At 52.0% G+C, this 13,000-nt stretch overlaps 1 protein-coding gene across 1 annotated transcript in view; it reads right to left on the reverse strand.

Moving 5' to 3' along the window:
- Positions 1-2,260, reverse strand: part of cdk5rap3 (CDK5 regulatory subunit associated protein 3) — a 48,165-nt gene extending 45,905 nt beyond the window's left edge. Inside the window, exon 1 of the mRNA XM_070864588.1 lies at positions 2,183-2,260. Within this exon, the coding sequence (XP_070720689.1) occupies positions 2,183-2,188 (6 nt within the window). The 5' untranslated portion in view covers positions 2,189-2,260. The remainder of the gene's footprint in view (positions 1-2,182) is intronic.
- Positions 2,261-13,000: the final 10,740 nt, after the last annotated feature.

The raw sequence follows: 13,000 nt of genomic DNA on the forward strand, positions 1-13,000 counted from the left end.
AGTGCGGGCGATAACGTGCAGAATCTCAGACACCAGCAGCCTGGCCCGGGAGCTGCTCGCGCCAAAGGCAGGGCAGCTCCATCCCACTCGGACATTGAGACAGCCAGCACCACTCCGCTCGGACATTGCAGGTCAGTCAGCTCGAACACTGCGGGTCAGTCAGCTCGGACACTGCGGGTCAGTCAGCTCGGACACTGCGGGTCAGCTCGGACACTGCGGGTCAGTCAGCTCGGACACTGAGGGTCAGTCAGCTCGGACACTGCGGGTCAGTCAGCTCGGACACAGCGGGTCAGTCAGCTCGGACACTGAGGGTCAGCTCGGACACTGCGGTTCGGTCAGCTCGGACACTGAGGGTCGGCTCGGACACTGAGGGTCAGTCGGCTCGGACACTGAGGGTCGGCTCGGACACTGAGGGTCAGTCGGCTCGGACACTGCGGGTCAGTCAGCTCGAACACTGAGGGTCGGCTCGGACACTGAGGGTCAGTCAGCTCGGACACTGCGGGTCAGCTTGGACACTACGGGTCAGTCAGCTCGGACACTGAGGGTCGGTCGGCTCGGACACTGAGGGTCGGTCGGCTCGGACACTGAGGGTCGGTCGGCTCGGACACTGAGGGTCGGTCGGCTCGGACACTGAGGGTCGGTCGGCTCGGACACTGAGGGTCGGTCGGCTCGGACACTGCAGGTCAGTCGGCTCAGACACTGAGGGTCAGTCGGCTCGGACACTGCGGGTCGGTCGGCTCGGACACTGAGGGTCAGTCAGCTCGGACACTGCGGGTCAGCTCGGACACTGCGGGTCGGTCAGCTCGGACACTGAGGGTCGGTCAGGTCGGACACTGCGGGTCAGCTCGGACACTGCGGGTCAGTCAGCTCGGACACTGCGGGTCAGCTCGGACACTGCGGGTCGGTCGTCTCGGACACTGAGGGTCAGCTCGGACACTGAGGGTCAGTCGTCTCGGACACTAAGGGTCGGCTCGGACACTGAGGGTCAGTCGTCTCGGACACTGAGGGTCGGCTCGGACACTGAGGGTCAGTCGTCTCGGACACTGAGGGTCGGCTCGGACACTGAGGGTCGGTCGTCTCGGACACTGAGGGTCAGTCGTCTCGGACACTGAGGGTCGGCTCGGACACTGAGGGTCGTCTCGGACACTGAGGGTCGGTCGTCTCGGACACTGAGGGTCGGCTCGGACACTGAGGGTCGGTCGTCTCGGACACTGAGGGTCGGCTCGGACACTGAGGGTCGTCTCGGACACTGAGGGTCGGTCGTCTCGGACACTGAGGGTCGGCTCGGACACTGAGGGTCGGTCGTCTCGGACACTGAGGGTCAGTCGTCTCGGACACTGAGGGTCGGCTCGGACACTGAGGGTCAGTCGTCTCGGACACTGAGGGTCGGCTCGGACACTGAGGGTCAGTCGTCTCGGACACTGAGGGTCGTCTCGGACACTGAGGGTCGGTCGTCTCGGACACTGAGGGTCGTCTCGGACACTGAGGGTCAGTCGTCTCGGACACTGAGGGTCAGTCGTCTCGGACACTGAGGGTCGGCTCGGACACTGAGGGTCGGTCGGCTCGGACACTGAGGGTCGGTCGTCTCGGACACTGAGGGTCGTCTCGGACACTGAGGGTCGGTCGTCTCGGACACTGCGGGTCAGCACGGGCACTGCGGGTCAGCTCGGACACTGCGGGTAAGCTCGGACACTGCGGGTCAGTCGGCTCAGACACTGCGGGTCAGCTCGGACACTGCGGGTCAGCTCGGACACTGCGGGTCGTCTCGGACACTGAGGGTCGGTCAGCTCGGACACTGAGGGTCAGTCGGCTCGGACACTGCAGGTCAGCTCGGACACTGAGGGTTGGTCGGCTCGGACACTTAGGGTCGGTCGTCTAGGACACTGAGGGTTGGTCGGCTCGGACACTGAGGGTCGGTCGGCTCGGACACTGGGTCAGTCAACTTGGACACTGTCATGGCCATCCAAGCCCATGCCCCCACCTGGGACCCGGCTTCTGATTGGTTGTCACGGGTGATGACGACATTAGGCTGCTGCGATCGTCACTCGGTGACGTCAGAGGAGGCCGGTTACCGGGGCAACCCAGGCCTCGCTGCTCGGTGCGACCTGAGGCCCGGCCGCCGGGTCAGGGCTACCCGTTGAGGGCCCGGGATCCGCTTCCCTCACCGCCCGGCGCCTCTCACCTCCATCCCGCCGCTCAGGCCCCGACACCTCGGCACACGTGTCCCTCTCACACCAGCGAATCAGGAAAGAGGCTCACACCGAACGGACCAATCAAAATAGACTATCCCTCCGCAGCCAATCAGCGACGGACCTATCGCATTCCAGACCACCAATCAGCTCTGAGGAAGCGGCCGCATCATTGACCAATCACAATCCGCGCTTCCAAGTTTACCCAATCAAATTCGTTTTGTATTTATTGACCAATCATAATGAATACTGTGACCTTCTTTGGTGGGATCAGATTAAGGCGGGACTTCTATTAGCCAATAAAACAGCTTGTTTTATACTGACCAATCAGCTTTTAGATAGCATTGCAAATAAAATTAATTCCTAGTTTTGTAGTTATTGCAGGCACAGAAAGTGAGGCAGGAGGGAGCATTTATATAAACTTTATGAAGGACTGTGGAGGGGGACAACCTGTTGCTGAGTACCCTGGAGGGGTAGCCAGCCAGAAGCAACATGCACTCTACTCGGAGCTCCGACACGGCAAGCGAGCCGCGGGTGGGCAGAGGAAACTCTTCAAGGACACCCTCAAAGTCTCCTTGATAAAATGTAACATCCCCACCGACACCTGGGAGTCCCTGGCCCCAGACCGCTCAAAGTGGATGAAGACCATCCAGGAGGACGCCGAACACCTCGAGTCTCTTCGCCAGGAGTACACGGAGGCGAAGCGCAGGCAGCGAAAGTAGCGCGCGGCAACCCAAGCACCCCACCCACCCGTCCCTCCAACCACCGTCTGCCCCACCTGTGACAGAGACTGTAGATCCTGCATTGCACTGTACAGTCACCCGAGAACTCATGTTAGTGTGGAAGCAAGTCAGCCTCGACTCTGGGGGACTGCTGGAGAAGAAGAAGAGAATGTCCCTCCCAGAGGACAGGGATGAAGTACAGGTAGTTGTGTAAATTGCTTGTTCCTTTCGGTGTTTCTCTCCACAGATGCTGCCTGGCCCGCTGAGATTTCCAGCATTCTCTGTTTATATTTCAGATTCCAGCATCCGCGGTATTTTGCTTTTATATTATAATAGTGCAGTGTAGATTCCTCACTGAGTTCAGAGATGTGTGTCAAATCCCTCGCTGACAAAAATATCTACAGCCAGCAGATGGCTGAGTATGTCAAGCAAAAGGAGGAGAAATTATATTAAAAAACACTGAATAGAGCAAACAACATGATTTTAACACGCAAAGGACTATTACAAAAAATCCAGGAAGCTGTGCATTTTAACAGAAATCCAGCAATGCACCTTTAAAACAGCTTCTGGCAGCAAACAGAATCAAGCAGAGTCCTCTAAATTATGTCCTTAAGTTGGAGATGTGGGGTTTTGATATAGAATAAATGAAGAGAAATTGTTTCCACTGGTAGGAGGCTCGATAACCAGGGGACACAGATTTAAGGTAATTGGCAAAAGAACCAGAGGGGGAGATGAGGAGAATGTTTGCACGCAGCGAGTTGTTGTGATCGGGAACGCGCTGCCTGAAAGGGCGGTGGGAGCAGATTCAATCGTAACTTTCAAATGGGAATTGGATAAATACTCGAAGGGAAGGACTATGGGGGAAGAGCAGGGGGAGTGGGACTAATTGGATCGCTCTGTCACAGAGCCGGCACAATGGCCGAATGGCCTCTTTCTGTGCTGTATCATTCTGTGATGTTGGAAATGGAGACGCTACTTTTCATTCCCCGGCCGCTGCTTTCTCTTTGGGACAAAGAAACCAATCATGGCCCATACTGTGCGTCAGTTAGATGCTGTGACCCAGAGAAGGGGCGGTAGGGACCATCACAGTAACACAGAGCGAAAGGGAACCCCTTGGAGAATGTCCAAATCATGGGAGCCAGCACCCCCCCCGTGGCCCAGTGACAAAGGAACATGCAGTGATCCCTGCTGCTGATGCACGTCTGGACATTGGGTGAGGGCAAGGATTGTGCTCAGCTGTGATGCCCTCCATGGTCGTGTAGTATGTCAATAACGGCTTGCATTTATATAGTGCCCCTTATCCAGCAGGATACTCACGTTCAGGTGTTGGTGACCCACCTCATCGTATGGGGTTGTGGGAGGCCCTGAAACCCTCTCGCTGTGTAGGACTGGCCCCCCTTCCCCGGTTGGCTGGGATACAGGTGGTCACAGCTCTGGAAGGAGTGTTCACATTGCGGCCTGCCAGTCACACGAGAATGTATGGACAATAAAATGTGCCCTTAAATAACAAGATATTATTGAGAAGCAACAGGGCTGTGAGGTGAGGGTGACAATATGACATCCTCTGGCAAGTGACTGAAACGGGACAGAGACAGGCTGCATGGGGCAGAACAGCAGGCGGCAAGCCACAGTGTTATTTGGGTGATTTACTGTCCATGCCTCTGGTCAGTCTTCTATGGGCCGGCTGCGAGATCGAAGGCTTCCGAATGCAAAGTTTATTCAGGAAGCAGGACCTGAGTAACTATGGCTGAAGGCTTTGAATCGGATCCATATTACTCAACTCGCCTTTAAGAATCAATAGCTGGAACTGTAAAGACAATCTTTGGACCCTGAGCCAACAACCTGTGTTATTCTGACTTGGCTCCAGAAGCGATTCCCTTATAATAAATCTATCCGATGACGGGAGTTTCAATAGCCTGGGGTGGGGTAGCCTGGCTGGTTTCGGACTGCACCACTCCTAACAGTTACCGACTGCGGCCTTCCCTCCCCCACCATCTGAGCAATTTCATTTCACTTAATTTTTAACCTAGTTTAGTGCCCCGTGCTGCAGGATTCTGCAATCATTTATATACCCTACGGCTGAGAGACCCGTTAAAGCCACGCTCATTTTACAGGCGTAAATTGGGCACCCAAACGTCCAATATGGCGCGCACACAGAAGAGCGCTGTCTGCCATATTGGTAAAGGCAGGAGTATAGGCATCCCGGGCCCACACCTGAAACGTGCGTTAAATCCTTTTCATACACAAACATGCGGTACCGCTCAACCACACTTGCTTACCTCCCCTCCTCCAATCGCCCCCCTCCCCCCTCGGTCATGCCCCCTCGCCTCCCAATCACTCCCTCCTTCCCAATCGACCCCCTCTCCCGATTGCCCCCTCCCTCCCAATTGCCCCCCCTCTCCCAATTGCCCCTTCTCTCCCAATTGCCCCTTCTCTCCCAATTGCCGTCCCCCCCCCGTCTCCTCGATCGCCCCCTCCCTCCCGATCGCTCCCTGCCTCCCGATCGTCCCCTCCCTCCCAATCGCCCCTCCCTCCCAATCGCCCCCTCCCTCCCAATCGCCCCCTGTCTCCCGATCGCCCCCTCCCTCCCAATCGCTCCCTGTCTCCCGATCGCTCCTCCCTCCTGATCACCTCTTCCCTCACGATCGCCCCCTCCCTCCTGATCGCTCCCTGTCTCCCGATCGCTTCCTATCTCCCGATCGCCCCTCCCCCCCTCAATCGTCCCCCTCCCTCCCGATCGCCCCCTCCCTACCGATCGCCTCCTCTGTCCTGATTGCTCCCGATCGCCCCCTCCGTTCCAATCGCCCTGTCCCTCCCTCCCGATCACCTGCCAATTGCCCCCTCCCTCCCAATCGCCCCCTCCTTCCCGATCACCCCCTGTCTCCCAATCGTCCCCTCTCTCCCGATCACTCCTTCCCTCCCAGTCGCCCCCTCCCTCCCGATTGCGCCCTCTCTCCCGATCACCCCCGCTTCCCCCCAATCCCCCCCCATCTCCCGATCACCCCTCCCCTCTTTCCCGATCACCCCCTCCCTCCCAATCGCCCCCTCCTTCTCAATCGCCCTCTCTCTCCCGATCGCCCCCTCCTTCCCGATCGCCCCCTCCTTCCCGATCGCCCCCTGTCTCCTGATCGCCCCCTGTCTCCCGATCGTCCTCTCTCTCCCGATCGCCCCCTCTCTCCCGATCGCCCCCTCTTACTCAATCCCCTTCAGATAAGGCGTGCTAATTTCCCGGGAAGGCCCGCCATCCAATTTCACCCCCGATGTGCCATTCGACCTGTGGTATTGCACGTGGAGTCAGGAGTCGGGGCGGGCCATTCACCGTCAGCGGTGGGGGAACGGGCAATCCCAGTATTCAAACCCTTTCCCACTGGAGCACTGAATAAGGAGCAGGTCTGCACTGTGGTTTCATGGCCTGGGTTGAAATAGCACGAAACCCATTTTGCTCATCAGTCTGGGACAGATTTACAATGAGGCCAGTGTGTGCTCACCTGGTACACACCTCTCTTATCCTTATCGCACCTGGTGTCCACCCTTGTAACTTTCACTGCCAAGATTTCTTCTGTCATGCAATGAACCCGGTCTCGGGCTCCAGTGTTAATGATTAACTCCTTCTGTAGAGGAAGGAATGGGATCAATTGGTGAGAAAAATGTTCGACTTATTAACCGCTGCAAATTGTATCATAGTTGTGAACACCCTGGTGCCCTTTGACTGCTTTGTACAGGATAAACCATGGCCCCACCCTCCGCCCTGACCTCCACGACCAAGGAGGTCAGGAGCAGCAATATCAAGGGAGCTCCCTCACCTCCAGTGTCAGCCATGGCTCAGATAGTAGCACCCTCGCCTCTGGATCAGAAGGTTTGTGGGTCCAGATCCCACCTGAGCATGGGATCCAGGGCAAAGTGGCAAGTTGGATCCAAAATTGGCTCAGAGGTAGGAAGCAAAGGGTAATGGTTGATGGATGTTTTTGTGACTGGAAGGCTGTTTCCAGTGGGGTTCCACAGGGCTCAGTACTGGGTCCCTTGCTTTTTGTGATATTGTGTACATCAATGATCTAGATTTGAATATGGGGGTATGATTAAAAAGTTTGCAGATGACACTAAAATTGGCTTCAAGTACTTATCCAATTTCCTTTTGCACAGTTACTATTGAATCTGCTTCCATTGCCATTTCAAGCAGTGTGTTCCAGATCACAACTCGCTGCGTGAAAAATGTGTCCTCTGGTTACCGACCCTCCTGCCAGCCTTATTTACTCCATCAAACCCCCTCAGGATTATAATTTTATTGACTTCCTCAGTCTTGTGTCCTGAAGTAGCCTCGATTCAGTTAAGCTTCCTCACACAAACAAAAGCAAAATACTGCGGATGCTGGAATCTGAAATAAAATCTGGAAATCTCAGCGGGTCAGGCAGTGTCTGTGGAAAGAAACAGAGTTAACGTTTCGGGTCAATGACCCTTCGTCAGAACTGGAGAGTGTTCAGAAAGAACAGATTCTTAACAAGCACCGAAAGGCGGCAGGGAAGAAAGAACAAAAGGGAAGGTCTGTGATAGAGTGGAAGACAGGAGAGATTAGAGAGACAAAAGGGTCGATGGGCCAAATTCAAATGGTAATGCCAGGAGTTAGAAAAACATTAGCCAAGATAGAGTGTGAATGGTGGGATTATGACCAGCTGGCATTAGAGACAAAGAAAAAAAAAAAGAAAGAAACAGGCTCTTGGTGGTGGGGGGGAGGGGGGAGGGGGGGGAGGCGGGGGAAGTGGGGGAGGGGGGGGAGGAAAGGGAGCCAAAGATTGGCAGAGGTTGAGCTCTGAAATTTTTGAACTCGATGTTGAGTCCAGAAGGCTGTAAAGTACCTAAACCAAAGATGAGGTGCTGTTCCTCGAGCTTGTGTTGAGCTTCATTGGAACAGTGTAGGGGGCCGAGGACGACGATATCTGAGTGTGAGTGGAGCGGGGAATTAAAGTGACAGGCGACCGGAAGCTCAGGGTCACACTTACGGACTGAACGGAGGTGTTCCGCAAAGCGGTCACCCAAACTACGCTTGGTCTCCCCAATGTAGAGGAGACCACATCGTGAGCAGCGAATACAGTATACTAAATTGAAAGAAGTACAAGTAAATCGCTGTTTCACCTGGAAGGAGTGTTTGGAGCCCGGGACAGTGGAAAGGGAAGAGGCAAAAGGGCAGATGTTGCATCTCCTCCGCTTGCACGGGAAGGTGCCGTGGGAAGGGGAGGAGATACTGAGGGTGACTGCGGAATGGACCAGGGTGTCGCAGAGGGAGCGGTCCCTTTGGAATGCTGGGAGGGGAGGGGAGGGAAAGATGTGATTGGTGGTGGGATCAGGCTGGAGGTGGTGGAAATGGTGGAGGATGATCCGCTGCACATGGAGGCTGGTGGGGTGAACAGTGAGGACAAGGGGAACCCTGTCGTGGTTCTGGGAGGGAGGGGATGGGATGAGAGCAGAGGTGCGGGATATGAAACGAACACGATCGAGGGCCATGTTAACCATGGCGGAGGGGAATCCTCAGTCGAGGAAAAAGGAAGACGTGCCAGAGGCACGAGTGTGAAAGGTGGTGTCGTCAGAGCAGATGCGATGGAGACAGAGAAACTGGGAGAATGGAATGGAGTCCTTACAGGAAGTGGGGTGGGAGGAAGTGTAGTCCAGGTAGCTGTGGGAGTCAGTGGGCTTATAGTGGATACTGGTCGAAAGCCTATCCCCAGAGATGGAGACGGAGAAGTCAAGGAAGGGAAGGGAAGAGTCGGAGATGGACCATGTGAAGGCAAAGTGAATGAAATTTTCAAGTTCAGGGTGAGAGCAGGAAATGGCACCGATACAGTCATCAATGTACCGGAAAAAGAGGTGAGGGAGGGGACCCGAGTCGGACTGTAACAAAGAATGTTCCACATATCCCATGAAAAGGCAGGCATAGCTCGGACCCATGCGGGTTCCCATAGCAACACCTTTAATTTGGAGGAAGTGAGTGGAGTTAAAGGAGAAGTTGTTCAATATGAGAACAAGTTCAGCCAGGCGGAGGAGGGTGGTGATGGATGGGGACGTGATAGAGAATTCAAACAGGCTACATTTAGACAAGTTGAGAAAACACAGACTCCAATGACTACGTGCAGTTCAGCATGTTGCATTAAGTCATCAATCAACTTGACATTTTAGGACCTTGGGTAGCGAGCCAATTAAAAGGTGAAAAGACTATTAATTGAGCCAATAAGGTCAAAAAAGCGAGTACTTTTCTGTAATGGCCTTGGAAATAGTGGATGAATTGACAGTCATTTTCCAACATTCCATTGACTCTGGATCAGTTCCTATGGAGTGGAGGGTAGCCAATGTAACACCACTTTTTAAAAAAGGAGGGAGAGAGAAAACAGGGAATTATAGACCGGTTAGCCTGACATCAGTAGTGGTAAAATGATGGAATCAATTATTAAGGATGTCATAGCAGCGCATTTGGAAAGAGGTGACATGATAGGTCCAAGTCAGCATGGATTTGTGAAAGGGAAATCATGCTTGACAAATCTTCTGGAATTTTTTGAGGATGTTTTCAGTAGAGTGGACAAGGGAGAACCAGTTGATGTAGTGTATTTGGACTTTCAGAAGGCTTTCGACAAGGTCCCACACAAGAGATTAATGTGCAAAGTTAAAGCACATGGGATTGGGGGTAGTGTGCTGACGTGGATTGAGAACTGGTTGGCAGACAGGAAGCAAAGAGTAGGAGTAAATGGGTACTTTTCAGAATGGCAGGCAGTGACTAGTGGGGTACGCAAGGTTCTGTGCTGGGGCCCCAGCTGTTTACATTGTACATTAATGATTTAGACGAGGGGATTAAATGTAGTATCTCCAAATTTGCGGATGACACTAAGTTGGGTGGCAGTGTGAGCTGCGAGGAGGATGCTATGAGGCTGCAGAGTGACTTGGATAGGTTAGGTGAGTGGACAAATGCATGGCAGATGAAGTATAATGTGGATAAATGTGAGGTTATCCACTTTGGTGGTAAAAACAGAGAGACAGACTATTATTTGAATGTGACAGATTAGGAAAAGGGGAGGTGCAACGAGACCTGGGTGTCATGGTACATCAGTCATTGAAGGTTGGCATGCAGGTACAGCAGGCGGTTAAGAAAGCAAATGGCATGTTGGCCTTCATAGCGAGGGGATTTGAGTACAGGGGCAGGGAGGTGTTACTACAGTTGTACAGGGCCTTGGTGAGGCCACACCTGGAGTATTGTGTACAGTTTTGGTCTCCTAACTTGAGGAAGGACATTCTTGCTATTGAGGGAGTGCAGCGAAGGTTCACCAGACTGATTCCCGGGATGGCGGGACTGACATATCAAGAAAGACTGGATCAATTGGACTTGTATTCACTGGAGTTCAGAAGAATGAGAGGGGACCTCATAGAAACATTTAAAATTCTGACGGGGTTCAGACAGGTTAGATGCAGGAAGAATGTTCCCAATGTTGGGGAAGTCCAGAACCAGGGGTCACAGTCCAAGGATAAGGGGTAAGCCATTTAGGACTGAGATGAGGAGAAACTTCTTCACCCAGAGAGTGGTGAACCTGTGGAATTCTCTACCACAGAAAGTTGTTGAGGCCAATTCACTAAATATATTCAAAAAGGAGTTAGATGTAGTCCTTACTACTAGGGGGATCAAGGGGTATGGCGAGAAAGCAGGAATGGGGTACTGAAGTTGCATGTTCAGCCATGAACTCATTGAATGGCGATGCAGGCTCGAAGGGCCGAATGGCCTACTCCTGCACCTATTTTCTATGTTTCTATGTAAATTGATCCAGGTATAAGTACAGCCATTTTGACCATGTGGTCCCAGAAGGACAAAGACCTGGCTTAAAGCCAAGAACTTGTTACTGCTGTCTACCAAAATAAAGAAGTTAAAACTACAATCGGAGTTCGTATTTCATTGGAAATTAAGAGATCTAACAATTTTGGCGTCACGAACAGAATCGCTGAGGAAAGAAACTGAATTTTGGACATCGGACCTACATACTGAGGTAAGGACACCTTTTTTTAAAAGTCCTCGGACAAAAGTCTAAATTCGCCTCTCCTTCTACGCGATTCCGAAAACCTCCGGTTTGCGAACTCTCCGGTTGGTAGTCGGCTCGAGGTCCCATAGACGTGTAAACTTCGGCGGTGTGTTAGTTAATTAATCACCGACCGATTGATCGGCTAGAAAGCCTACGACTCGAGACCCCAGTAAAGAACTCGGTGTTATGGCAGCAGGAGATAAGAGCAAAGAATTGCCTACAACTCTTAAAGGTGGGCAGGCACCAACTGAAGTTTTGCTAGATTTAATTCTCGAACAGTTGAAAGAATACAATTCAATTTATCTAAAACCTATATTAAGATCGAACAAAAGTACGGAACCTCCAAAGGACAATGGTCCTTGGATGAGATTAAAAAGGTCTGGGGAAAAACGACCCATATGAAAAATAAAGAGCGAACTAGATGGTCCCTAGCGGTTATGGGCCAGATCCGAAACCGGAATGAAATTATAATGCGTTCCCAACATGATCGAGAACTGACCAGTACAAAGGATCAATTGCAAGCAGTTTGTGCGCAGCTGCGACAGAAAAAGCTTGAACTTGAAAAGCTGGAAGCGGAAGTTAAAGATCTTAAAGGTGAAATTAAAGAATGGAAAAAATCATTAGGTCAAGAGACAGTAATAGGAAAAGGAAAATGTATTGATCAATTCCCAGGGTACCCATGTTTGGATAAGTTAAAAGCGCAAACCCAAAGTCACGACCGAGGAATCGATACGGATTCTGAATCCTCCGACAATACAGTGTCGGAAGATGAAGAATTAGGGGTGCGCTTTGCCCCGTTTAAAAAAAGACGAGTTGTAGTCAAATCAGAAGAGACTGCGGATGAGGGCGGAACCAAAAAAACAAAGAAAAGGGTGTACGAAGAATACTTAGTTCATGATCCGGCAGACCCAGAGAAAATTGATAAATGGTCCAAGGAATTGCCCAATCCAAAGAAAGGGGGAGTAAAAACATGGGACCAATTGGACCGCTTAAGAAATATATATCAACTTCATCCCTGGGACTGAGTGCAAATTTTGACAATAATGGTGCCAAAAACACAGGGAAGAAAATTGCACGACAAGGTAGAAGCAGCTTTGGGGCAGGATGAGCAAGATTTAGATGCAGGATGGGAGGCGATTAAACATTGGCTGCAAGCCTTCAGTCCAGCTAAGACAGACTGGGGAAAAATTGCAGTCTGCCAACAGAAAGGAACAGAGGAGGTCCTGGAGTATGACGAGCGGTTTAGATGCACGTGGCTAGAACATTCGGGTATGAATAATACGGATGAGGAAATGGATGAACAAGTGTTTGGACCCCTGAAAGCAGCTTTCGTGGCAGGTCTAAAGCCAGAACTGTCCAAAATGCTTAAGGTAGTGTTACCGGACTGGGAAGGTAGAGGAACTACCTTTGCAGCATTGGTGGATCGATGTAACCAATTAGATCGGGATATGGGAGCTAAAGTCCGAGCTGTACAGGCTATGGGATGGAAATCCCAGGATTCCGATAAACAGTCATTAGGAAAATTACCCGGAAAATGTCATTATTGTGGGAAAGAAGGTCACTGGGCTAAGACGTGCAGGGCAAAACAGAAAGGTCGTGGCTGGGGAAGAGGACGCAGCCAGGGATACAATTCAGCCAACAAACCAGGCTTGTCACAAGATAACGACCTCATAGAAGCATTTAAGCGACTGACAATACAACAACAGAAGGAGTTACTTGGGATAGCAAAAAACGATTAGAGTCCACCCTGGCCCCCCTCCTCGCACTAATACAACAGAGGGGAGATGAGTTATATATAACTGTGAGGGTGGGCGATAAGGATGTGAACTATCTTTTAGACACTGGGGCGGAATTAACATGCTTACCCCTACAATATGGAGACTTTTTGCCGTTGGATGGTAGGGCACGTACAGCCTATGGAGTTGGGGGCCATAAAATGGAAATTAAAAGGACAACACCGGTACTTATAGGGCTGGGTCCACATGAACTAACCACGCCGGTCTGGATAGGCCCAGTAGATCAACCCCTTTTGGGAATGGACGTT

Source organism: Pristiophorus japonicus, chromosome 21 (genome assembly GCF_044704955.1).
Source record: "Pristiophorus japonicus isolate sPriJap1 chromosome 21, sPriJap1.hap1, whole genome shotgun sequence".
Taxonomy (NCBI): domain Eukaryota; kingdom Metazoa; phylum Chordata; class Chondrichthyes; family Pristiophoridae; genus Pristiophorus; species Pristiophorus japonicus.